Source organism: Cygnus olor, chromosome 18 (genome assembly GCF_009769625.2).
Source record: "Cygnus olor isolate bCygOlo1 chromosome 18, bCygOlo1.pri.v2, whole genome shotgun sequence".
Taxonomy (NCBI): Eukaryota; Metazoa; Chordata; class Aves; order Anseriformes; family Anatidae; genus Cygnus; species Cygnus olor.
This window is the reverse complement of record NC_049186.1, coordinates 190,552-216,772: the sequence shown is the minus strand read 5'-3', so window position 1 is coordinate 216,772 and position 26,221 is coordinate 190,552. Positions and strand designations below refer to the sequence as shown.

Genomic DNA, 26,221 nt, shown 5'->3' with positions numbered 1-26,221 from the left:
AAAGCACCCTACAGCTGTGTACGTAAATCATAAACATCTTACAAAGCTTGCTTTCTTGAAATAAACAGCCCATCTCCATTAAACCAGTGCTTTTACATAGACTAATTCTTCAAACACATCATTTTACCAGACTTGGCTATGGGAACTGTTTGAGTTTTGGTCCATTGATTGTGGTCCATCCATCACTCAGTGGGTAAGGAATTGGCTGGATGGTCACACTCAAAGAGTTGCGGTCAACAGCTCAATGTCCAAGTGGAGATCAGTAACGAGTGGTGTTCCTCAGAGGTCAATGTTGGGACTGGCACTGTTTAACATTTTTGTGGGTGACATGGACAGTGGGATTGAGTGCACCCTCAGCAAGTTTGACAATGACACCAAGCTGTGCAGTGCGGCTGACACACTGGAGGGGAGGGATTCCATTCAAAGGGACCAGGACAGACTTGAGAGTTGGGCCTGTGCAAATCTCATGAAGTTCAGCAAGGCCAAGTGCAAGGTCCTGTACCTAGGCCAAGGCAATTCCAAGCACAAATACAGGCTGGGTGGAAAACGGATTAAGAGCAGCCCTGAGGAGAAGGACTTGGGGATGCTGGTTGACGACAAGGTTGACATGAGCTGGCAGTGCGTGCTTGCAACCCAGAAAGCCAACTGCATCCTGGGCTACATCAAAAGAAGCATGGCCAGCAGGGTAAGGAAGGTGATTTTCCCCTTCTACTCTGCTCTCATAAGACCCCACCTGGAGCCCTGCATTCAGCTCTGGGATCCCCCAGCACAAGACTCTGGGACTCCCAGCACAAGAAGGACATGGAAGGATTACGAGAGTCCAGAGGAGAGCCACAACGATGATCAAGCGGCTGGAGAACCTCTCCTACAAAGACAGGCTGAGGGAGTTGGGGCTGTTCAGCCTCGAAAAGAAATAGCTCTGAGGAGACCCTATAGCAACTTTCCAACACCTAGAGGGAGCCTACAGGAAGGCTTTGGAGGGACTCTTTGTCAGGGAGTATAGTGAAAGGACAAGAAATAATAGCTTTAAACTAAAAGAGGGTAGGTTTACATTAGATATAAGGAGGAAATTCTTTACTGTGAGTGTGGTGAAGCACTGGTACAGGTTGCCCAGAGATGTTGTGGCTGCCCCATCCCTGGCAGTGCCCAAGGCCAGGTTGGATGGGGCTTTGAACAACCTGGCCTGGTGGGAGGTGTTCCTGTCCATGGTAGGGGTTTGGAACTAGATGATCTTTAATGCCCCTTCCAGCCCAAACCAGTCTATGATTCTATGACTTGGGGCCTCTTTTTCTTGACTCTTCCAACTCAGTTAACTCCTGTCATAACTGCTGATAAAAGCCTGCTGCAAGATGCTGAGAGGAGAATGGGCCTGTGTGCTGATCTTCAGTAGAGTACACACATTTATGTTCAATTACATGATTAGTTTTTAAAATGTGTAGTTATGCATTTGCTACCTACAGCAAGCCTGCTCACTCTTCATGTTCTTACAGTGAATGGCTACCACATTTCTGGGACGCCAGTACACCAACTAGACTCTGGTCATACGAGCCTCCGGAAAGCCAGTGGGGACCCCCAGGTAAGTTTTGGGGGAAGAAATTCAAGGAGTGGTACAAAGACATGTGGGTGTCTGCTTAAGTAGTTTAGGAGTCTGTCAGAGTTGGATATTTAGAGTAGTTTCTTTAAAAAACTGTCAGATCAGTCAGATTCATTACATCTAGAAAAGTCAGTCTTCTTGTCTAACTGCCAAAACAATACAAAATGCCAAAATACTTTGAATTTTTGTGCCCTATCACTCCTTTCTGAAAAATCCCTCAGGCCACTTCAGTCACTGTTAACAACCCTCCAAAATTTCCTGCCCTTCTAGCCTAAAATGTGGGCCTGCCTCTCTAGATGTGCAGATCTGTCCTTGTCTTTATCTCAGTGTATTTTCTTGCAGCTTGTGGTGGTTTTACTTGGGTGGGCAGCCAAGTTCCACCACAGCTGCTCTCTCACTACCCCTCCTCACAGAGGAAGGGGAAGAAAATATGATGCAAAAGGGCTCAAGGGCTGAAATAAGGATGGGGAGATCACCCAGTAATTACGATGGACAAAACAGACTCAGCATAGGGAGATAGTAAGATTTATTGCCTATTACTAACAAGCTAGAGAAGTGAGAAACAAAGGAAAGAAACTAAAAATGCCTTCCCCCAATCAGCCCTCTTCCACCTCCTCCCCCTGAGCAGCGCAGGGGAACGGGGGAATGGGGGTTGTGGTCAGTCTATAGCGCTTTGTCTCCGCCGCTCCTTCTCGGTCACTCTCATCCTCTGTGCTGTGGGGTCCCTCCCACGGGATGCAGTCCTTGCCGAACTGATGCGGCGTGGGCTTCCCACAGGCAGCAGCTCTTCAAGAACTGCTCCAGATATGGGTCCGTACCATGGGGTCCATCCCTCAGGAGCAAACTGCTCCAACGTGGGTCCTCCACAGGCAGCAGCTCCTGCCAGGTCACCTGCTCCTGCATGGGCTCCTCTCCATGGGCTGCAGGTCCGGCCTGAAATCTGCTCTGGCGGGGGTCCTCCACAGGCCGCAGCCTCCATCAGTGCAGGTCCACCTGCTCCACCGTGGTCTCCTCCATGGGCTGCAGCATGGAACCCTGCTCCACCGTGGTACTCCATGGGCTGCAGGGGGACAGCCTGCTTCACCATGGTCCTCACCACAGGCCGCAGGGGACTTTCTGCTCCGGCGCCTGGAGAACCTCTTCACTGACCTTGGTGCCTGCAAGACTGTTTCTCACTCCTCTCACTCTCCCAGCTGCTGTGAAGCAGCATTTTTTTCCCCTTTCTTAAATAGGCTCTCAGAGGCACAAACAACATCGCTTATTGGCTCGGCTCTGGTCAGCAGCGGGGCCTTTACCTAACATGGGGCAGCTTCTAGATTCTTCTCACAGAAGCCACCCTTATGGCCCCCTGCTACCAAAACCTTGCCACGTAAATGCACTACACAGCTCCAGCCTTCCCTCCCAAATACATTATTCACAAAGAATTTGTCAGAAATGTTTTTCTCAATTACTTCATCCATTTTTGTGTGTCCTTTCACAGGCCCTCCTCTGCGCCTTACATAGCCTGTGCAACACTCATCTCATCACCTCAGGCTAGTGTTCAAGATGCTGACTCGACAGCCACTCTCCTCTGCCTGTTTGTCTAAACTTTTACTAAATACCCTTGCACTTTTCATTGCACCACCTCTTGTCTACAGGAGAGTATTCCCTGCATTTCGTCATATGCCACAGGCCCCTCTTCCAGCTCCAGCCCTGAAACTCTTCATTCTCAGCCAAAACTGCAACAGTTGAATAGGTACTAGGTAGCACTTTTGTGCTTCCCTGCCTGCTGGCTCTTTTTCCCGGTAGTACAGGACCTGAGTTCTCTTTTTCATTTCTCTGTTAACTGCTAGGTTCTCCTGTAGTACAACTATTTAAATACTGACAGTGAAATGCACGTTTTGTGTGCAGTTACCATGCTGAACTGGATTGCCTGTTGCTCTTAGTGTCCCTCTGTTTTCTTGGTCTAAATTTTGTGTTGTCTGCTCACTGTCCCCCTTTGCCTTCACCCTCTTTCTTGTCCACGGCCTGCTAAGTACTGGCCTTCACTGTTGCCCCATCACACCAGGGACGCTCTTTCAACTGAGCCAGTATTTCTGGTTTTACTTTCCTAGTGGATTCATGATATCTCCTGTGATATAGTCTGTCATTTCAGGTTCCCTGTTCTTTCCACATCCATTACAAACATTTCACATTTAACTTCTACACTGCTTCTTCTCTGAGCAGTTTACACAGACTAGAGGCAGAGCATATGGAAACCTAAACTAGCTCAAAACCATTTTAAAAGCTGACATAGTGCATTACTGTACAACCCTGTCCACACGCCTGCTGTGTCTCCCTCAGAGAACCCAAATAAATTTGCAAGGTGTGACTTCTCTTTAAAAAAAGCAATATTAATCCTTGTGCAACAAATCTCATTTCTCAAGGTATCTGCTATACATGTATCTTGGTACACAGGTCAGATTCACTGACTCCCCCAAAACCTTATTTCTAACATTTGCCTCTTTTATGGTGCTGAGTCTCACTCAAGTTCACCTGTTTGCCTAAAGTCATCTTTTTGCTCAGATTCACATTTGAGGTACACAAGGAGTCTATTTTCATGCACTGCTTTGCTTAGCTGACTCAACCATCACACTGACAAAAATTCTTTTCATGCTTTCTTTCATTCACTTCAGAAGCCTCCATGATACTTTATTTACATTGCTCTTACCAGCTTTCCCAAACTGAAGTCCTGGCCTCGTTTGTGCTTTGAACTTTTAACTAGTTTTGCATCTGTAACTAGCTGCTGGTTGCATTAATACTAAGAGAAGCTTATGTCCACACCCATGTGGGAGCCTGCTGTTCCTGGGAGCTGTGGATGCTTCTGCAGAAGAGTCCTTAGTAAGAAAAACATCTGACCACATTGCTGTTGGTTGCAAGAAGGTGTTTTTCTAGTGCTGTTCTCTAGGCCTTTAGACTCTTCTACAGACTGGCCTGTTCCTCTCCTACCTCTGTCTTGAACCATCCCAAGCTGCTCTGCCTTGACTGCCTCCTTGCCTGTTCTTGGCACAGGCTTTCTCCTGCTGGAGAGCAGCTTCCAGACATTCTCCAGGACGCTTAGACCTGGGCAGCAGCCATCATGCAAGCAAATGCTGGCAAGATCCCTTGGGCAAGCTCAGCCACATTTCTTGGACACAGGTCAAGGGGGAAAAAGCCACAACTGAGAACAAAACAGAACTGTACTGTGCTGGGCACAGGGCCAGGCGTCGCTTACAGCTTCCTAGAGAGCAGCTAAATGCTGCTGGTTCAGGTTGTCACAACCAGCACAAATGGAGCAGCAGAACTGCCTGACTGGTGTGTTGCAGGCCAGCAGCAGGCCAGTGTGAAACCTCACATATTCAGCCCTGGTCACTTTGCTGTTGACGTGACTTCAGCTGGACATTAAATTTCAAGTTGTAGCTCAAAGGAAATGCTATGTTCAGGGGCTCCAGCAGAGCCCTGGCCCAGGCTAGCTCAGATACATTCCCCTCTACCCCACTAAGAGTATCCCCAGTCGTCCCCATAGTCTTCATAGCGGGTGGCAATCCCCAGAACACAGGAGCAAGGGGAGGGGGCCAGAGCAGCTTGGGGGCCACAGCACAGGACCACGATGGTGGCGGCAGCTCACGTGGGCTCGCATGCTGTGGAGCGGATCCTGCCGCCTCCGAGCAGACAGCCCGGCTGTGACACACACCATCCTGCTGTCACGCCCGGGCGGCGGGGCTGCGCGCACGGCGTGCAGCACGGCGTGCACCGCGTGCACTGTGCTGGGCGCGCCCGCGTTACCGCCGCAGCGCCTACTCTGCACCCGGCCTCTCCCTCTGGAGCGGCGCGGCGGAGGCGAGAGGCGGAGCGCCGGAACGGTGTCGCCCCGAGGGCTTGGGCGGGAGGCGGCGGGGCCGGCGGCCCGCCTCAGTGGCTGGCAGCGGGCTCCGCCGCCCGGCCCGGCCCGGCCCGGCCCGGCCCGGCCCGCCATTGGCCGCGGCGAAGGGGCGCGGCCCTGCCGGACGGCAGCGCCGCCTCCAGCTCCTGTGCCGTGCCGTGCCGTGCCATGGAGACGGCCTAGCGGCCACCCCGCACGGCTCGCGCCCGCCATGCTAGGCTCCGAGAGCGCCCTTGACGATGCGCCCCGCTTTTCTCCACAGACCCCGGGGTCCCCGGCGGCGCCGCGGAGGCAGAGCAAGGAAAGCAGCCTGACGGTGAGTGCCGCCGCGCCGGGGTGGGCTGCCGGCCCCCTGGGGTGGCCGCGAGTCGCCTTGCTGAGCGCTCGGAGGCGGACGGGGCCGAGGGATCTGCGCTGCGCGTCGCCGTCGACGGGCGCCACCCCCTCGGGGTGAGGGGGGGGCGGGTCGGTGGCGGCCGCCTCGTCAGCCGGGGCAGGAGCGCTTGGGGCTGATCCCGGGGCAGCGCGGCAGGAACGCGTCGAGGGCACCTGCGCCTGGCGCCGTGCCCGGCTGTGCCTTCCTAGCCCAGGGGTGCTAGGCGCTCCGGCGTCGTGGCCGTGGGGCGAGCGCAGCCGGCAGCGGAGGCGAAGAGCCAGGCTGCCGGAGGTGCCCGGTGGAAGGACGGGTCGTGTTGCAGGGAGGAAGTTCCGGATGGGCTTCAGGAGCAGAGTCTTCGCCACGAGTAGTTTTGCTGTGTTTAAGTACTGAGTCAGGGCCCCGAGAAGCTTTGGGATTTCCACCGAAAGGGTGGAACTCCACCTAGAACGATCCTTGTGGGTCCCTTCCAATTCAGGAAGTTCTGTTCAGTTCTGTTCATCCTTGGAGATTTTCAGAGCGCACATTCCTGCGTGATTTTCCCCTTCAATTCTAGTGATTCTGGGATGACCAGGAGGTAAGAAAATAACTGAAAAAGGGAACAGGCATTCTCTAAAGATTCTGGCTGTAAATCAGGTGTCCTGAGAAAATTTACTATGCTTTTAACCATTCTTCCCCTCTCCCTGAAATAGCCTGAATAGTTGGAGAAGCACTGAAAGGATAGAAAAATGCGGGAGATGGGTTGTTGCCCTGCTAGAGAACAATTTTTGTCGTTTCAAAGGCATCAGAGGTATTTTTCTATGCCAGAGCAGCTGAAGATTTCTGATACAGGCTAAGATTTTAGGTATCAGTATGAAATCATTGAAACATTGTTTTTCATAATAATAATTAAATATAGTTGATTCAGTTAAGATGTTCTCAGTATCGGGTTTATAAATCTTAATATATTTTGTATGAGTGATGACCTCATCTGGAACACAGTGTGCAATTCTGGACTCCTCAGTACATGACAGATGTTTAAAAACAGGAAGGATATCAAAAGAAACTAATGGAAGTGGCTGGAAGTACAATGGTTTATTTAAAAGGAAATAATAAAGATAAATAAGAAGGTGAATGAATTGCTGTGATAAAGGAGAGGGAATAAGCATGCTTGTAGTTGTGAGCATTGCCAAGGTATAAAATCCAAGACAACAAAAGGAATATTGTAATTTTAATGTTTAATGTTATATATTATGGTTAACTGTTACTACAGGAAGGAGGCTGTTGTCTGCATTGTTACATACAGCTTGTTGATTTGTCCCTCGGTGAGTATGATTCCCTGGGTTTCTGGTGACAGGAGCAAGGGTTTGGAAGGAGCATGCTCAGGTTTCCCCTTCTAAGTGCAGCACAGGTCAGTCATTGCCACATAGCAACATTTTTCAGGAAAAAAACAGATACGCTGTTGAGGATTCTTTTTATCAAAATCAGTTGTTAAACATTAGAATATGTACTGTTAATTAGAGTATTGAGAGTGTGGTATGTCATGAAGTGAATATGAATCTGTTGGTTTGGGCAGATTGGCAAATGTCCTGGGGAATCTGCTGATCTGCTGTAGGGTCTCCAGGTGGCTGGGATTGGGAATGTGTCTGAGCCACCTAATGTACTCTCAGCCTCCTCCCTGTCAGGGTGAGAGGGATAAGAGCAAACCACAAGCTGAATATCTTCGCCAGAGGGTTGGGACGTGGCTTTCGGGTAGATTGCACTGTAATGCAAGAGCAACATAAAAGCGAGAGTGCCTGTGTTTCTGAAATACTTGCTGCTTACAGGGTGAAGACTTAGGCTTTTCACTGTCATGTTTGTTGGCCTGTGTGCCATCTGGTAGCATCTACAAAGCAATAAAGTGTTGTGTGTTATGTAAGGATCCCTGTGTGTGCCTTTCTCCAACAGAAGTCCAAAGCTTTCAAGTATAATGAATCAGAGAGGCCAAAAACAATCTAATTTTAACAGCTGATTACTCCAAGCCATTGCCTGCTCCAAGGAAGCATTGTTAAAAACAGCATTCTCATATGGACTGTAAAGCAATGTAAATTCCCTCCCCCCCCCACCCCCTTCCATTATGTTTTTTCTGCACGGCTCCAGCTGACTTTGGGATACTCTGGTTAGCAGAGCTTCAGGGTATGTCCTTGACTTGTTCGATGTTTTTTCTTGGTCTGTAGCAGTGCTCAGGCAGAACCTCTTCTTGCAAAGAGGAGTTTGGTCATTAACTTTGGAGTTCTCAGTCCAGCAAACTCCACCTAAACAGAAATCCTGTGATAGGTAAGTTGCAAACATCAGATAATGACACTTGATCAGCAGCTGTAGCCTGGCAGAGGAGTGGGACTTAGTTACTGACTTTCTAGGAATGCAAGTGCCTTCTCTACATTCAGAGTGTAGTTTGGGAGAATGACTTATTCTTGCTTCTGGAAATCCTGAAGGCAGGTGTGGTCTGGAGTGTTTCAACAAGATGAAGGATATGGTGATTTTGGTAAACAACTATTACCAACACTAAGAGTCTGTTTTCTCTGGAAAGGAAGCCCCTGATGGGTTGTATCATAGACTGTTATGAAACTGACATTTGCACAAATTGTTGATGCTCACTTAGGAAGCAGAAGTGCAGGTCTGTGGTTTGCATTGATTTTGCAGTGACTTTCAAGGTTCAGTCGTTAGTTTTAGCCTGGATGGTTTGCTGTCTGCCTTCTGAAGAGATAACCCTCTGGACAAGAATTACCTGTGAAAGCTGAGGTTCATGTAGCGGAGGTGAGGGAGAGTTAAATGGAAAAGGTAGAATGGGATACCATGTCCTGGGAGAATAGAGTTGTGTTTCATTTAAGAAACTTTCTGAATGTATCTGATGATGCAGTGATTTAGCATCAGGCAAAAGACCATCAGTGGGACTGATCTAGTGAACCAGTGTTTTTTTTCATCCATCTTTCCTTTTAGAAACAACAAAAGGAATATTTCAGAGAAAGGTTTGTGAGGGGAATGAGATGTGGGGATGAGAGCTAATGGCCTTGTCCTGCTCAGTGCCTGCCCAGTCATCCCTGTCCTGCTGAGATACATTGTGAAGTTTTAGATATGTTTGGAAATTCAAGTCCAAGACTTCTTGTTTAAGTGTAGGAAAATCTGGTGATGAAAGGAAAGAAAGAGTCATAAGATTTTCTAGACAGTTGTATATTGTTTTAGTAATATTTCTAGAGTTTTGAAAATTGTCATGCTTCCTCAGGGACTTAATGTAGGAAACTGTAAGTTAACTTTACTGCACAAATAGTCTTTTTTCTTTGCTTGTTTTTTTTTTTTAGGATTTCAAAAGCTTCTGCATTGTACTTCTTAAATTTTGACACCAGTTTCCTTTTGGATGTGGTACTAAACGTAACTGATGTTTTCCAGCCCATTCAGCATCATTTCTATATAGTTAAGCATAAACTTCTGAGCAGTGAAGAATGTTTGATTTACTAAGAAAACTTTGAATCGGAGAATGCTCTTTGAGAAAGATATGAATTCAACCCTACTTTCATGACCTGTTGATCTGTACTCACTATTTCTCTTCCTGCCGTGTACATGGAAGTAGTGTGGTGCATTCAGTCCATATCAGTGGGACACCTTCACCTCTCCGAGTGTGGGAATTTCTGGTGATTTTATTTATTTATTCAGCATATCAGTGACGTAACAGTCTTAGTAAGTAGCTTCCAACTGACACAGGTTTAGTTTTTGTCAGGCATGTCCCATTTTTAGCAGGAAATAAGAATTTCCATTGCAGTTTCCTTTCTCAACTAGCGTTGTATGTGCTTCTTGCCATCTGTCACATCTGTGTCTTGATGTGCACAGAGGGGTGATGCCTGGTCATCTGGTGAAGGTTGCAAAATACAATTAGGAGGTGCATTCCATGCTATTCCTTTTCATCTGTTGTGACAATGTTGTGCCCTAGAAATCTGCCTTGAAAGCATTATTGTCTTGATAGCAAGCATTGGTCCTTTGCCAGTAGAAATAAATGATCTTGGTCCACGCAAAACTTCACTCAGTAGCGTATTTCCATGGGGGACATTCCTTGACATTCTCTGCAACTCCACCAGTAAGAGGATAATCTGATAGATGGAAACCAGAATAGCTTCTTTCACCATTGCAGTATTGATGCTCATGACTGGAGATGTGAATTGTTGCCAGTGTCTCTAAAACCTCCAGACAATCTTTTCACCTCTTTTGCTTTCTACTGCTGCCTATTTTTAACTTGAGGCACAACCTAAGTAACTGTAGCATGGCAACCCGCTCTTAGGAGGCGGTACCTTGTCCTGGAGACCCACGAGGAGTGTCGTGTAAGCACATGCTGTAGCTGTGTGCAGGGCAGCATTTCATGCACACTGTGTCTGTCACCAAAGTTTTATTCAGTGAGTGCGAGAGGCAATATCAAAGCCAGAAAGTGCTTAAACCTGTGCCTCCCATCCCATTCCTCAACATGGTTATATATAACATTTTTGTTGCTAGCAATATTTTACGTTCTCTGTCTTTGCTACCGGATGACCTACTGTCTTTCATACTTACACCAAGCAGTTCACCTCTATAACAGAGCAGTTGTGTGTAGGTTTTGAGGTCATTTTATGTTTTAAGGCAAAAATATGATATATCGTTTTATTTGAGAAATGGTCAGCAGGGAGGTATGCTAAGGTACAAGAGCAGCCTGTGATTAGCAATAGCATGGAATTTGGCAATCTGTGAAGTCAAGCAGAGACATAATGTTGTCTGCAAAGTATGTTGTCGTTGTGTGTCTTTTTGGTACTGATCCAGGCTGGTGCTTGTTAGACACTGTCTGAAGCTAGTGATTTCCTTAGGGTCTTTGGCTGCTATTTTTAAGACCTTTGTACTGATCTATCTGAAACTTCCTGATGGGGTGAGAGTTGCTGACCTCTCCTTGCAGGGTGTTGAACTAGTGTACACTGGCAGCCCCTTGCACCCGAACTTTCCAGTGCTCAAGATCTTCTCAGCAAACCTCTGCTTGGGCTGGCCACACACAGAGGAGAGCTGTGGGCTCCTCTCTGTGGCTGGGCTATTTCCAGGGGATGGTGGACTCCGCTTGCAGGCTTTTAGAACTGGTCCCTGGATGGAGAAGGGAAGGTAACTCGACCTACCTAACCAAAAAAACAGGACAAGATAGGCTTGCAGTGCTGTCTTGAGATGACTGAGCTGACAAGGAACAGGAAAATGTTAGCTGAGGCAGGTTTACTCAGTAAAACATTCCTCAGAGATAGGCTTAGTGCTGGAGGCTATGTGGTGAGAGAGATCAGCATGGGATAGTGCAGGTGCCCCTCACTGCACCATTCGCTCTGAACTGAGCCAGAGTTTTACGATCCGTGACTCTTTGGGTGGAGGAGTGTGAAGGAACTGTGTGTTTTCACCTGCTCCTATTGTCCAGGGTAGATGGATGTTGATAACATGTGGCCTGGGTCCTGAGCCTGCTTTGAAATAAGAATTGGCATGCTCTGTAAAGAATGAGTGACCCTTCTGAAGAAGGAGGTTGGAGAAAGATGTTGGATTGTGAACAGGACAGCCACTGAAACTTTGGTGCAGGCAAACAGTGGAAGAGTCAATGTGGATTTGCAGGAACAGTTTTGTATCAGCTAAAGGCATTGCTGCATTGATATGGTATGGTGGGTTTATACAGAGTCAGCTCTTCATAACAGGGTGCTGTGTCCTTTTTGATCCCCTTTGAATAGTCCAAAGGCAGATTCGCGACCTATAAGCATTAGGTTTAGGTCTGCCTGTGCAGCTGTGATAGCCCTGCCCAAATCCTTTCTTGGTTTTCCCTTGAATATTAAGTAATTCCCCCCACCCACCCCCCCCAAAAAAAAAAAAAAAAAAACAAAAAAACAAACAACAGACAGTTACATTTGTGATACTTTTCCATCCCTAATTTTGGTTGATTTTTTGATTAATATACAAGTATCCTTATTGTCCAGTGAACCAGATGGTACAGTAAGAGGGCCCAGCAGGAGTTTTACAGGAGCATTATGTAGTGACAGTGAGACCTGACTCTTGCTGGTGCTTCACTTGAAAAGGGCTTAGTTGTGTCCAGAGTTTTCTGCAGCATGTTCTGCCCTAGCTGTCACGTTCTTCGCTTACACTGTGCTTTTATCAGGCTACATTTTCTGCTGTGATAACTTAATGAGCACTTTTACATTTTTGTGCCTTTGTTTAATGTCTGCATGATGGGTTCTGTCTCAAAAATTGCTGTGCGCTTCTGTGCACTGAAGCTTAACTGATTTAAAAGTTTCTATTCCTTTCTCCAGGAGCACCACTTTTATCTGTAAAGGTTTCTGATACAGAGTGAAGGGCTGTGTGCTGAAAAAATAACACCTTTTTTGTAATCCTGTAGGAAACTAACATAACCAAAATTGCTGATGAGATTCCACCAGGGAGGTGGTGGGGTCACTGTCCATGGGGGTGTTTAAGGAATGGTTAGACATGGTACTTAGGGATGTGATTTTGTGGCTGATATTGGTGGTAGGCGGATGGTTGGATCAGATGATCTTGGAGGTTTTTACCAACCTTAATAATTTTATGATTCTATGCTATGCCAGTAGCAGTGCTTTCAGTACTCTTCATTGTTTAGATTATTTCTTGTGTTCAGAGCATGCTCAGGGTGTTTCACATCAGGTACTTTTCCACAGCTTTGTAAGAGATCTAGGAGAACTTTGTGTATGGCACTTCTGAATCAGGCAGGTTTTCCTCTTATGAAACAAGTAGTTTGTCCTTTGAGCCAACGCTACTGCTTGCTCACAGGAGCTTTCTGGGAATACTTAGCTGCTGTTTCCATGCAACAACCAATTTTTCTTCACTGACATGTTCAGTGTAGTTTTTTTGATTGGTGTGCATGTATATAATCTTTCATTTGCATATTTCTCATCAGCAGCTAAATTTTATTACCTTCTAACTCTCTTCTGCTTTCCTTTCTTACAGATAAACTGTGTGACTTTCCCCCACCCTGATGTAATGCCAGAGCAGCAGTTGCTGAAACCTTCTGAGTGGAGCTACTGTGATTATTTCTGGGTAAGTGGGCAGCCAGCCACATGCCATTTTGTCATTCTTGAGCTTCAGAAAAAATGGAACAAATAGCTTGATTTGTGGTACAACGTGAAGGAGAATTTGGGCTGAACTGCAGCATGCTAGGGCAGTGCAAGGGAGACTGAAGAAGCCAGTGAAGATCACATGGAAGCCATTTAACCAGGCTCAGACATGTGGACAGTTATTTGAAGAGTGTCCAGAAAGGCAGCATGAGCTGTCAGGAGATAGTTTTGGTCAGGAAATGGGTAGTATGTACGGCAAACCTACACATCTCAAAATACCTCAGCCAAAAGAGCTGTGCAGCAGGAGGGGGGATGACGGACAGGGAACATTATTTCATTGTTTTCAGAGCACAACAGCTATGAATGCACATGGAGGCTAGAGGTATCCCATTTACAAATTTTATGCAAAATTTTGAAGCTCCATCTAACAGGATGTTGTGGAGGCAGATGATAAATTACTTTTTTAAAGGATGACATGTGTTGGGTGTATGTGCCAAGGTTTTGCTAGTGGGCAGACTGCAGGGCCGGCCTCTGTGAGAAGAGACCAGAAGCTGCCCCTGTGTTAGGTAACAGCCAGTTTATGAACTTTTTTATGAATTTTGCATGTGTTTTCAGTTATCAGTCACTGTAGTGTTTCCATTGCTTAAAAAAATCAGTTTCAATTTTAAAACAGTGTAGTTAGAACTGCAGCAACATTCCCCTTGTAAGTGCTCGGTGTTGTGTGAGGCATGCACAGCAGATTATGACTAATGGCAGTAACTTGCTAAAATACACTAGCATGCTTTACAAATGGTCACGTAACCAAATCATTAAGTGCTTCTTCAGTTTCTTCCAGTGTTCTGATCCCAATAAGCAACAAAGTTAGAAATGGCTTATAAGCTGATTTTTTGTGTGTCTTTCAGAAGACACCACCCTGCTTGTTTCTTTCCATTTAAGTTTGATAACTGCTTCGTTGCTTGGTTTAGTTCAAATCCTGCCCTCAGTGGAACTCGCGTGAAAGTTGCCTTTCTTCTTTATCCTCCCATAAATCTGCTCCCAAGTCTTTCTTTTCAATCAGCCTTGTGATCCATGATCTGGCCATGACTTGCCTTCCTTCAGTCTACTCCATTCTTCCAGTCTCAGGCTTGTAACAGCATGTTGCCCAGTGCCTGGTGTTGTGGCCATACATCCTAAAGTCTCACGCTTTGACTAATGTGGCCTTTTTCTTGGTGCAAATATACAGTGTCCAAAGGTATTGGAGCAAAAAATGTAATCCTCACAGAAGTGTTCTAGGGGTCTGTTAGAAGAGGGTGGAAATGAAATTCTGAAATATGGAAAAACGGAGATAGGAGACAGTTAGTCCTTGCAGCAGTGCTGAAGTTGGTGGAGCAAGGAATTAAAAGGGCCATGTACGGGGGAAAAAAAAAAAAAAAACACGGTGAAAGATGGGATGGACTGTGGTAAGCTATTGAACAAGTTAGTGTTTTGCCTTGCTTTACAGCAAATCTGTGCAGACTTGGTGTTGTTTTCTTGTGTGTTTTGAGTGCAAATCTGCATAGAATTTTACAGTCTATTATAGGTAACTTAAGACTGCATTACCCCTGAATTGGGCAGCAGAGTCCTCCCCTTTCCTGTGTCAGTTCCCTTGTACTGGCTCCAGAACCCATTTTTAATTTGCAGGGTGTTGAGTTGTCAGGGCTTATGCTTGCCAGAGCCAGCCCAGGAGAATTAGCAGGTATGAAAGGCCATGGGCAGAAGGGAAGGCAATACTGCTGCTTTGGCCACAACAGCCTTAAAATAACTAGCTAGCTTAAAATAACTGTAAAACCTTCTTTTTGTTTTTTTTTTGTTTTTTTTTTTTTCAAGGGGAAATAAGATGAGAGGGAAGGAGAAAGTATTGGAATATTCCTCCAAGAAGGACTGAGCTGTTGTGATGAGAATTTTTGTCACAGGAGGTCCTTTCTGCAAAAGGCTCTTCAGACACCACTTCTGCGTGTTCATACTCCTCAGAGAGAAATCAGACTGCCACTGGGAACTGTGTGTCTGTGCTTTTGTGCCTCATATCTTTCGTCTGAACTTCCTTTTTCCTTCCAGGCTGATAAGAAGGATTCACAAGGGAACAATACAGTGTCGGGATTTGAAATTCTTCTTCAAAAACAACTTAAAGGGAAACAAACACAGAAGGAAATGGCAGAGTTTGTTCGAGAAAGGTAATTAGCACTTTGCTATCAAATTGACTATTTCTGGCAATATTTTTTTTCATAATGTGGATATTCTTTATATACATCAATCACAGAGCTTAAACTGATAAAACTGTAATAGTTATGCTACCAATTCATAAAGCACATAAAACACTAATGTCTATCAACACATTTATGGGCTGAGGCCTACTGTAAGAAGTTCAACAAGGCCAAGTGTCAGGTCCTGCACTTGTGGCACAACAACCCCAAGCAGCGCTACAGGCTGGGAGATGAGTGGTTGGAAAGCTGCCTGGCTGAGAAGGACCTGGGAGTATTGGTTGACAGTCGGCTGAATATGAGCCAGCAGTGTGCTCAGGTGGCCAAGAAGGCCAACAGCGTCCTGGCTTGTGTAAGAAACAGTGTGGCCAGCAGGACTAGGGAAGTGATTGTCCCCCTGTACTTGGCTCTGGTGAGGCCACCTTGAGTACTGTGTTCAGCTTTGGGTCCCTCGCTACAAGAAGGACACGGAGGTGCTCGAGCGAGTCCAGAGAAGGGCAACGAAGCTGGTGAAGGGTCTGGAGAACAAGTCTGATGAGGAGGGTCTGAGGGAGCTGGGATTGATTAGCCTGGAGAAGAGGAGGCTCAGGGGCGACCTTATCACTCCCTATAGGTACCTTAAAGGAGGCTGTAGCGAGGTGGAGGTTGGTCTATTCTCCCATGTGCCTGGTGATAGGACGAGGAGGAATGGGCTAAAGTTGTGCCAGGGGAGGTTTAGGTTGGACATTAGGAAAAACTTCTTTACCGAAAGGGTTGTTAGGCATTGGAATGGGCTGCCCAGGGAAGTGGTTGAGTCACCATCCCTGGAGGTCTTTAAAAGACGTTTAGATTTAGAGCTTAGTGATATGGTTTAGTGGAGGACTGTTAGTGTTAGGTCAGAGGTTGGACTCGGTGATCTTGGAGGTCTCTTCCAACCTAGATGATTCTGTGATTCTGTGAACACTCTGTGGTCTTCCCCAGCTCTTACTTGTGTCTCAGCTGTCTCGGTCATACTGCATATAGTCCTTCCATTTAGGTGGAGGGAACCAAGAAAATTAAAGCTGCAGAGTTGAGAGTAAACCGGGATATGGGAAAAACAGAGTAGAGGTGATACTTAGAAATAAAATATTTTGTCTAAAAAATAGAGAAGCACCAGTGATGAGTGGAGTTCCTCAGGGGTCAGTACTGGGCGTGGTTTAACATCTTTGTAGGTGACATAACCAATGGGATTAAGTGCACCCTCAGCATGTTTGCCGATGACACCAATCTGTGTGGTACAGTCAACATGCTAGAGAAAAGGGTTGCCCTTCAGAAGGACCTGGACAAGCTTGAGAGCTGGGCCTACACGAACTTCATGAAGTTCAGCAAGGCCAAGTGCAAGATCCTGCACCTGGGTTGGGGCAATTCCAAGCACAAATACAGGCTGGGTGGAGAATGGACTGAGAGCAGCCCTGAGGAGAAGGGTCTGGGGATGTTGGTGGATGAGAAGTTCAACATGAGCTGGCAACGTGCTCTTGCAGCCCAGAAAGCCAACCATATCCTGGGCTGCATCAAAAGCAGCATGACCAGCAGGTCAAGGGAGATGATTCTGCCCCTCTACTCTGCTCTTGTAAGACCCTACCTAGAGTGCTGCGTTCAGCTCTGGGGCTCCCAACATAAGAACATGAAGCTGTTGGATCAAGTGCAGAGGAAGGCCACGAAGATCAGGAGGAGGCCGGAGAACCTCTCCTGTGAAGAGAGGCTGAGGGAGTTGGAGCTGTTTAGCCTGGAAAAGAAATGGCTTCAGGGAGACCTACAAGAAAGCTGGGGAGGGACTCTTTGTCAGGGAGAGTAGTGATAGGAGAAGGGGCAATGGCTTTAAACTGTAAGAGGGGAGATTGAGGTTAGACGTTAGGAAGAAATTTTTTGCTATGAGGGTGGTGAGGCACTGGAACAGGTTGCCCAGAGAAGCTGTGGATGTGCCATCCCCAGAAGTGCTCAAGGCCAGGCTGGATGGGGCTTTGAGCAACCTGGCCTGGTGGGAGGTGTCCCTGTCCATGGCAGAGGGATTGGAACTATGTGATCTTTAAGGTTCCTTCCAACCCAAACAATTCTGCCAATCTGTTGACAGTGGAGCATAGGCGCAGTTTACTAGAAGATGTAAGGAAAACATCACCTGGAATTCAAGCTGGTTGTGGAGCTAAATTATGTATATCGATACTTAGAGTGAACCCAGAATCATAGCGGCAGATGTTACTAACAGAAAATGCCAGAATGGTATTAATGGTCCATTGTTCTGCTGACATAAATGCACTCAGCACCAAACAAGCAGTTGATAGATGTGCAGTTCTGCCAGGTACTGGAGATGGTATGACATCATTAGTTACAAGTAATGTCACTGACGTTTGAAATAGCTTGTCATGTGTGCAGGCTAGTATAAATCATCTGTGGATGACTCTCAGAACTCAAGAACAGCCCACAGGGAAGAAGTGGTGCTGAATCCCAAGAGAAGGGCATAGCACGTTAATCCTTGTTCTGTCTTGGAGGCAGTTACACCAGTTGAAGGGGCTGCTGTCCTCAGCTATTGATTCTCCACTGGTGCTTACTGCTGAGCTGGTATGGTCTTCCTGCTCTACTGCTGCGGTCACAGCATGGTTGTGCTGATGTAAATAGTGGTGGAAGCAATGAACGAGGGAAGAAACACATCCACATTGGATTTTGTGGGCCAGTTTGATTGGGCAGAACTTGTAGATAGTTGGTTTCATTTGAGGTTTTTCTTCCTTCCTCTCAGCTTTTTTTAATAATAGGAAAAAGAAAAAAAGCTTTTTTTTTAGTAATAGTGTGGCGGCTATACAAAGTATAGCACAGGCAATAAAGACAGTCTGATATAGGAGGTGTAGAGTGCCCAGAATCCATGCTTGGTTCCTAATGTCTTTGTAAGACAGTTGCCTGTATAATCCCTGGAAAAAATGTGAGCAGTGGAAGCGGGTAGAAGGAAGGATCAGCTGGGAAAGGAAAATAGACTTGCAAAGCTAGAAGATGAAAAAAAAAAAAAGCAAGCAGAATCATGATAGAAATGGACAGGGAAAATTGGAGAAAAGGTGCTCTGAAGAAAGAAATTTATAATGAAATTTGACAGAAACAAACGAAAGGAGTATTCCAAAGGGAGGGAGAGTTGGCGTGAAATACAGCTAGACTGGGCTAGAGTAAGGAGAGACCAGTTCTGATGCTGGAAGGAGGAATGTTTTTGTTGCTACTATAGGAAGAAACAGGCATGTTATAGAAGAAAATACAGAAAAGATTCACTGTATGCTGAAAACAAAGAAGGTTCAGTATTGAGTTTGGAGAGGATTTAGAGAGGAGTTATAAAAATATGAATGCATTTTTCTTCAGTTTGGAAGAAATGATTCAGGATTGCTCTATGGAAAAGGAGGAGGATTTCATTTCAAAATGATTAACTAGAAGCTCTCATGTTCAGAAAACTTCTCTGCATCTGTAAAAACAGCCTTCTGTAGTTGAGGCTCAGACAGGTAATAAAAATATCTTTAAATACGGAGCTGGGATGAGACAGTTTTACATAATTTTGCAGCATGACACACGCTTTGAGGAGGGACAGAAACTAGGTAAATAATGGAAGAATTGGAAATCCTAGTAGCAGGTCATGTAACTGGACATAAATAGCAATAGCAGGCACATAGTGAAGTAGTATTGGGGAACTAGAGTGAGTGAAAGCATGGGAGGAGATGGAAGAAAGGTTAGAAGGGCGAAGAAGAAAATAAAGGCAGGAATAGCGAAGATTTCTTAGAAGTCCAAGGTTTGACTTAAATAAGATAACAATATATATAGTTTTAAGTTATGGAAAAAATAATACTGTAATTTCCATTTGTACTTACTGGCAACTAAATTTTTCTGGACAGGAGAATAAGTGGCGGTAACACATAGGTACTAGCAGACATAAATCAGATTTCTTTATCAAATAACCAACAAGAGGCAATATGAACTGAAACTTAGTTTATCAAGTAGATACTTTTAGAGGAGCTACTCTTGTAAATACTAATCTTAGACTGAGCAATAATGCTTTTCTTTCAGTCTGTGTTGAGTTGCAAGGTAGGCAATGGTAGGGTTATAATACTTTGAAAATAAATAAGACAGACCTCAAGAAAAGGAGGAAAATAATTAGGAAATTGGCTGAACAGAAAGATCAAGTGTTTGTGTGAAAGAAAGAAAGAATTGATTTAAATTGGAAGTGAAATTGTGATCTAACATTTACATTCAAGTAAGCCGTCCAAAACAGCCAAGAAAACTTGCAGATTGTCCTGAATAGCATTATTCTCTCAGGGTATAGGAAGGGAAGTGCTTTTATTAGCAAAGGAAAACACTGTCTTCAGTTTTTGTCCACTCGCACTTTTTGAGCTGAGTTGTGTTTAGAAAGTGTAAAATACATAACAGATTATTTAGCCACATGAAAAGAAACACAAGCAGGCTGATGTCTGTACTGAGTCTGATAAAGGTCAGCATAGTCCAGAGACTTTACTCTGTGCATGTACTCACTGCTTAGCAGGAAAAGAACATCAGAGTCTTTGTCCTTCCAACTTCTGATAACCAAAAGTTTGGGGATTTCCACAGCCAGAGTTTACATCAGGTCTGCCTTGTTCAGCAGGTATTTGTAAACCTATCTTCCACTGTTTGTCCAATCCTTCTGAGTCTTCTTTTTGACTGTGGCAACGTTTTATACCAAAGACTTTTGCAATGCATTTATATGCAAGAAAGAAATTCTGTTGTCTGATAATTTCATTGTTGCCTCACAATCTTGAGAAATAGGGTAAAAAGACTCATAGTCACTTTATTCACACAACTGACAGTTGTTCAGATGTCTGTCAGGTATCCTCTTACCACCTCTTCTGTGTGTTCTCTATGCTGTCATAATGTATTTAGTTTTTTTCTTACAGTAGTCTCATCAGATCATCTTTGCCTCCCTTCGTAGCTCTCTAGATTTTCTTCATCCACTATAAGATAGAATGTTTGGAACTCCAACAATGTGTGTGTGAGCACACAATGTGCTTAAAAAAAAAAAAAAGCACAACTGGAACTAATAAAGACAATATGGATCAAAACGCACTTAGAAACTGTGATGCTCCTGACTACACAGGAGTGAAATTCTGAAAGCTTTTGAACAAGTTCGTGGAAACAAGAAACTATTTTTTCCTGTGTGAAAGTAGAATAATTTTATAACAACCCTGGGACTTTCCAGAGATAGGATCACGGTGTTCAGGACTCCCTGTGTATCTGTTGTGTTGGTGTTTCACAGTAATCACAATGCAGTGTTTGGAAGGTAGGCATTTTGGCCAAGTTCAGGAAGCATTTTTTTCCCTTTTTGAGGTATACTTTTGTCTTGTGTTTGTCTTTTGCTGAAGCTAAGGTGCTCAAGATGTTTTTGCCACAAAAGGTGAAGGGACACCAGGCTGAGGGTCATTTTTGGCTGGGGTTGTTGAACAGTAGCCTTTTTACTGTAATTTGAAGAACTACTGACTCCAACAACTTGTTCCTTCCTGCTTGTCAAGGCAGCCTGTCCTCTTAGTAGTGCCAAACAACAAATTTGTTTATGCCCTGAGACTTCAGTCCTTCATTTAGTTTAGCCACACAGTTATGCCGTCTTTTTTTTTTTTTTCCTATAAATGAAACGTTGGTTGTGCTTGGGAGGAATATTAAATAATCTACACTTCAGGTAGTTTATGTGCTTGTTGAGGATTTCTCATGCTCACGTGTCAGTACTAAGTAATTCCTTGGAGATTCAGAAGGTGCTTCCCCCTTTGCCCCAGAGTGAGATTGATGGGACTTCTGGAGGCTTTTGCTTCCCTTAGTAATGGGCTGTTGCCCCTTCCAGGCTCCACAGGGAATATTTCTTAGAAAGTGCCCACCTTTGTAGGGAGCTAGATGCCCTTCATCTCTCATAGCTTTCCTCTGGCACATTGCAGCTGTATTTATTGGTGTTGGTACAACAGATGCAGGAAGCAGCATTGGTGGGGTGGGGTGAGGGAGAGCTGCAGGCTGGAACAGGGCAGCTGGGGACCAGGCTTGGGGATCAACCAGCTTGGAAACAAGGTCATGCATAGGGGTTCTTTCAGTACCTAAAGGGTAGTACAAGAAAGCTGGAGAAGGACTTCTTACAGAGTGTAGTGATACAGGACAACAAGTAATGGCTTTAAACTAAAAGAGGGTAGATTTAGATTAGATATTAAGAAGAAATTTTTCACAGTGAGGGTGGTGAGGCACTGGAACAGGTTGCCCAGAGAAGCTGTGGATGCCACATCCCTGGAAGTATATAAGGCCAGATTGGATGGGGCTTCGAGCAACCTGGTGTAGTGGAAGGTGTCCCTGTCCATGGCTGCTGGGTTTGGAACTTGATGATCTTTAAGGTCCCTTACAACCTAAACCATTCTATGTTTTGATGGAAAATTAGTGGATTTTGTTTGCTTGTTTTTTAAATGGATGTTTTCTTTCGTGAGGTGTTTTAAATGAATGTGAGAAAAGTACTGGCAGATAGTCACGTGGGCGAGGGGAGACAAGCAGTGTTGAGGCTTGGTTAGTGTGTTGCTGCTGGCAGACCTGACTTGTTCTGCTAGTTCTTCAGCCAAACCAAAGACCTGTGGATGTTGACCAAGGTTTGGGCAGTCAGTCATTGACAGAGACCATGAACTGATACCTCTGAGTGACAGAGGCAATTTCTGAGTCATGTTCTTGTAGATTTGGCCTTGAGCTGCTGGCTGGTTTTGTTCTCACAGGATGAGGAGTAAAAGACTCAATGTGCTGGGTGAGGTCAGTAGTAGTGCTGTGCTGTAATGCTGCAGAGAGCGGGTAAATACCTTGGGCCTCAGCCAGCTGCATCTTGGGGTAACATTCAGACCATATTTTCATCATCCCAGAATATCAGACACATCTTTCTTGAATGTATTATGCGTAGCAGTGTTTGTTCGACTAGCTACTGCAGAATGGTATGCCAAAAATATCCCACCTTCTGTTTCCCTTTTCCTCTGTCTATTTGTAGCTCAGCACAGAATCAGGAACTGCTCCTGATTGGTTGCCACACTGCTCACTGTCAGAGATGCTAAACAGAGCAAACTTGTTTGAAAATCAGAAAGCAGTTCTCACTAGTTAGGAGAACCTTGCAAATGTTTGACTCAGCAAAAATGTCAGGGGAGCTTGAGTTGGGTTTCAAGCAAGATGCACATCACCTCTGAACCCGTGGCTGTTCTTCCCCTCCCTGCTGTGCAATAAGCATTTACCCCAATTACCTCACTCAACATCTACTCTCGTTCTTCTCCCTGCAGCCAATCCCATAGCAGTCATGTGCCAACAGCTACTGTCTTTGTCACCCCCACTGCTGGCAAGCTCAGCTCCTCTTACTGGAATGATGATGCTGAGTGAATGCAGAGAAGGACCAGGATCCTGCTGCAGCTACAGTTGGGATAGTTGAAGGGTGAGGGCTGCAATCCTGCACGTAGTATGCAGAAGCCTCTGCCATGTCTTCCACAGCTTTGTCATCTGAAACAGGGAGAAGGAAACATTCTGTGTTCCTAGGGAAGGTGCAGTCCAGCACCCCAGATTCAGGGACCATGGGGAACATGGAGTAGCCATTTATGTGCTGAATACTTGATGCCATGTCTCCACTTGGTTTCCTCCTCTTTAATCAGGTAGAGTTGATCTCTATCCTTTTCTGCTGGTGAATTTCTAAGTATTTGTTCATCCTTACCCTCCCTAGGTCACATCTTTATTCTCGTGGGAGACCAGCCTTCAGTGGTTGAGTCTAGCCTGATTATCAGTGATGTGGCATTGCTCACATAAAATTTTTCTGTATAGCTGCATTTCCTCATCTTTGCTTCAATGATGTGTAACCTCAGGTTTAGCAGCACACTGAAACACATGCTTTGCAAGTGAGCCCAGTTTTGCAGACAGTCCGTGTTATACAGTGGAAACACTTGCTCCTTGTTATTTGCACTCCAGAACTGTAGATTTTTCTCTTTTTATCATGTATGCTGTCCTGCATATATCCATGCTCTTGCTGCTGTATTTTTAGCGTATGAAAGGGGGAGAGAGGGATCCTAAGACTAGTGCTGAAGACTGCAAGGAAAATTCCTGTTACAAGATTCCTTGAAATGCAGAGATTTTCCTTAAATTATGTGTGTGGGTTTCTGCATTAATGCTTGCTTACTGCTGTCTTTGTATTTTCTCTCTCTCTGTGTAGGATAAAGATTGAGGAGGAATATGCTAAAAATCTGTCCAAACTGTCTCAGAATTCCTTGGCTGCTCAGGAAGAAGGGTAAGTTTGTCTCTGTGACTTTTGTAGAAGACAAGAATTTCTAACATAAGTCATTCCTCCCACACAGGTACATGCATTTTTCCTGAGCTCTCCTATTCAGTAGAGGTATATCTAGCGTAGCATCCTGTGTGTGTTGGGGAAGACAGAATTGCTTTGGAGTGTTTTTCTTTTGAAGATATTCATGGTAAATTTTTAGGAATACCTATATAGAACCTTGCACTTCCACTGGTGTGTTTAATGCTATCCTTGTTTAAACCAGAAGTAGTTCCTCTAGGGATTAGCATGTGTACATGCAAAATTAATTTGAATATGGAGGAATATATGTAATATATAAATATATACACTGCTGAAAGCATGTTCACTGCAGAAAATGGAAGGATCAAAGAGGCCTTGGTGAGGAATACAGTGGGATGTCTCTGGCACCAGTGCTTCTTTCACTAACAAAGGCTGCAGAACAAACCACAGTGTAACTTCGGAAGTTATTGAGAAGATAATAGACAATGCATTTTGGCTGGATTGCAATTCTTTGGTAATAATGAAAGATAGTACTCCTGAAGGGTTAAAATAGTTAGCTATGTCTATTCCAATGTAAGCCCTTTCAGTACTGAAAGCCAAGGCTGGAAATAACTATGCTCACCCTAGTTCAGACACAGCATGTTTCTTCTGGGAGTGAGGCTTCATGGCTTGTTTGCTCTGCTTCCAATAGCCAAGGACAAAAAAGAAAAGAGGCCAGCCAGGGTGGTACTCGTTTAAACATCTCCACTGACCATGGTTTCTGTTCTTTCTCTTTTAGGGGCAGGTGTCAACCGGCTCCTAACAAAGCTAACACTGCTTTCTTCCACATCCTCCTCGTACTATCTACTACCCTCAACAGGAGAGAGGTGGAAGGCCTGAGAAAGCAGAAGGGGGAGAAGAAGCAGGAGACAGGAGATGAAAAGAGAGAGGGAATGAGAACTGAAGCTTAGAAATGTTAAAGTAGGGAATTGAAGGGGGTGAGGAGCAGAGCACCCCTGGCAGTGCTCAGAGCTCCCTTTAGATGTACAGGGAGCCAGGAACACTGCTTGGTGGTGCTCTGCCTGGAAGGGCGGCAAGATGAGGGAATGGAAACAAGTCCTCCTGGAATTTCTCCTCTTGGTGCTGTGCTGGCCATCATGGTTAGGTCCAGAAAGAGGCTAGTGAGAAGATCCTGGGAATTGGTGAGACCCAGAAGGGGGAAAATTTCCATATAAAAAAGTGAGGGAGGAATACCAGCAAACAAGAGGACTTGAAGGAGTCAAACATGGGACTTAAACCCAGCATTCTCAAAATACACATTTACCAGGGTCTCCCTCTCATTCTTGAAAAGGTGTGAGTCAGGGGACCTCATGAAGTGCTCTGTGAACACAACAGTTTCTGCTACTGTAATACTCCACAGAGCATTTTTTACCTTTGCTGTCCAGCCATCTGTGGAATTAACTTAAAATATGGGCTCTATTCCAGGATCCTCTACCCTCCTCTGGTGGTAATAGCACCCACCATCATTTATGTGAATGGGACATGAGGGTGAAGAGTAGGGTTGATCTGTGTTGGTGTGATCGTTCCGGCCAGGCTGCTTTGAGTATAGTGCTGTTGCATAGGCACATAAAGCAGTAAAATCCACAGTCATTTAACTCATTGTAGTTGGTTAAGAGATACAGAAGATGCTTAGCATGCTGAAATGCCTTCTTTATTTTAATAGATGAACTACCATCATGCAGCTCAAATACCTAATACCAGTAACAAATAGACAATGGGAGGGGACTTTGGGGTTTAACTAGGGAAGGAGAAGAGTTGGGAGTACTTACATAAGTGAAGCATTCTCAGAGTGTTCAGCTGCAATGGACACCATGCTTGACTCAACTTAGAGGAGGAGCAATGACAGAGATTACAGATCATTAATTTGAAATTTCTGATGGAACATTTTTTTAGGCTACAAAGAAGAGGCAAATATGACTGTCTCTGGAAAGAGGTTTGTGGGATAGAGAGGAGATGGGAGATTGTAGATCAGTTGGCTTTATAACCTCAGGAAAATGATTGAATAAGCAGTCAAGCTTTCTAGAAGCACTTAATGGAAAACAAAATGATGAGCAGTTATTTTGGATGGATACAGAAGAAACTGTGCCAAAGCAACCTAAGTCCCTTCAGTGACAGAATAACAGGCCATGTGGAAGAAGGAGTCAGCATCATAGCTCTTAATTTAGTGTAGCTTTTGACAATGGGGGATTCTTGTAGGCAGGCAAGAAAAATGTGGGCTAAATAAAGGCTGAGGTGCAAAACTAGGTATGAAATCCTACTCGCTACTTACAAACAGAAAGTAGCTGTGGAGTGACAGTCCACAAGGTTTGTCCCAAGCCCGGATTCTTTTTTCCATATTTTCATTAATGACCTATCATAGAAGAAAGAATGGGTTTATTGAAATCAGAGATGATGAGACAAAGCTACGAGGGATGGTGTAAAATTTGAAGAAAAGATTGCAGTTCAGAGTAATTTTGAAAAACTAGAGTAATTAACTGAGAGAAATTGAGATGCATTTCAGTAAGGACAAAGTACCAAGTTTTTATACTTTCACATGATGTGAAAGATACAGTTACATAACAGTTTGTGGGAGAAGGATCTGGTTATAGTGAATCACAAGCTTATTCATCAACAGCTTCATGCTGTTGTCTGAAAAAGAAATCATACTGAGATATGCAAAAGAAAGAGTGTCTCATAGAAAATATTTTATTACCAATTTAGCAACTGGAAGACCTCTGCTGGAAGTCAATGTATTTTTTGTTATGACACATTAA

The 26,221-nt window shown here is 44.9% G+C and overlaps 1 protein-coding gene across 5 annotated transcripts in view; it reads left to right on the top strand.

Moving 5' to 3' along the window:
- The window catches only part of GAS7 (growth arrest specific 7), a 111,617-nt gene that overhangs the window by 61,321 nt on the left and 24,075 nt on the right, over positions 1 to 26,221 (top strand). For all 5 annotated transcript variants that reach the window (XM_040577808.1, XM_040577807.1, XM_040577810.1 and 2 more), the window contains 5 exons: positions 1,491 to 1,576; positions 5,737 to 5,790; positions 12,817 to 12,906; positions 14,997 to 15,112; positions 23,340 to 23,414. In XM_040577808.1, the coding sequence (XP_040433742.1) occupies positions 1,491 to 1,576; positions 5,737 to 5,790; positions 12,817 to 12,906; positions 14,997 to 15,112; positions 23,340 to 23,414 (421 nt within the window). The remainder of the gene's footprint in view (positions 1 to 1,490; positions 1,577 to 5,736; positions 5,791 to 12,816; positions 12,907 to 14,996; positions 15,113 to 23,339; positions 23,415 to 26,221) is intronic.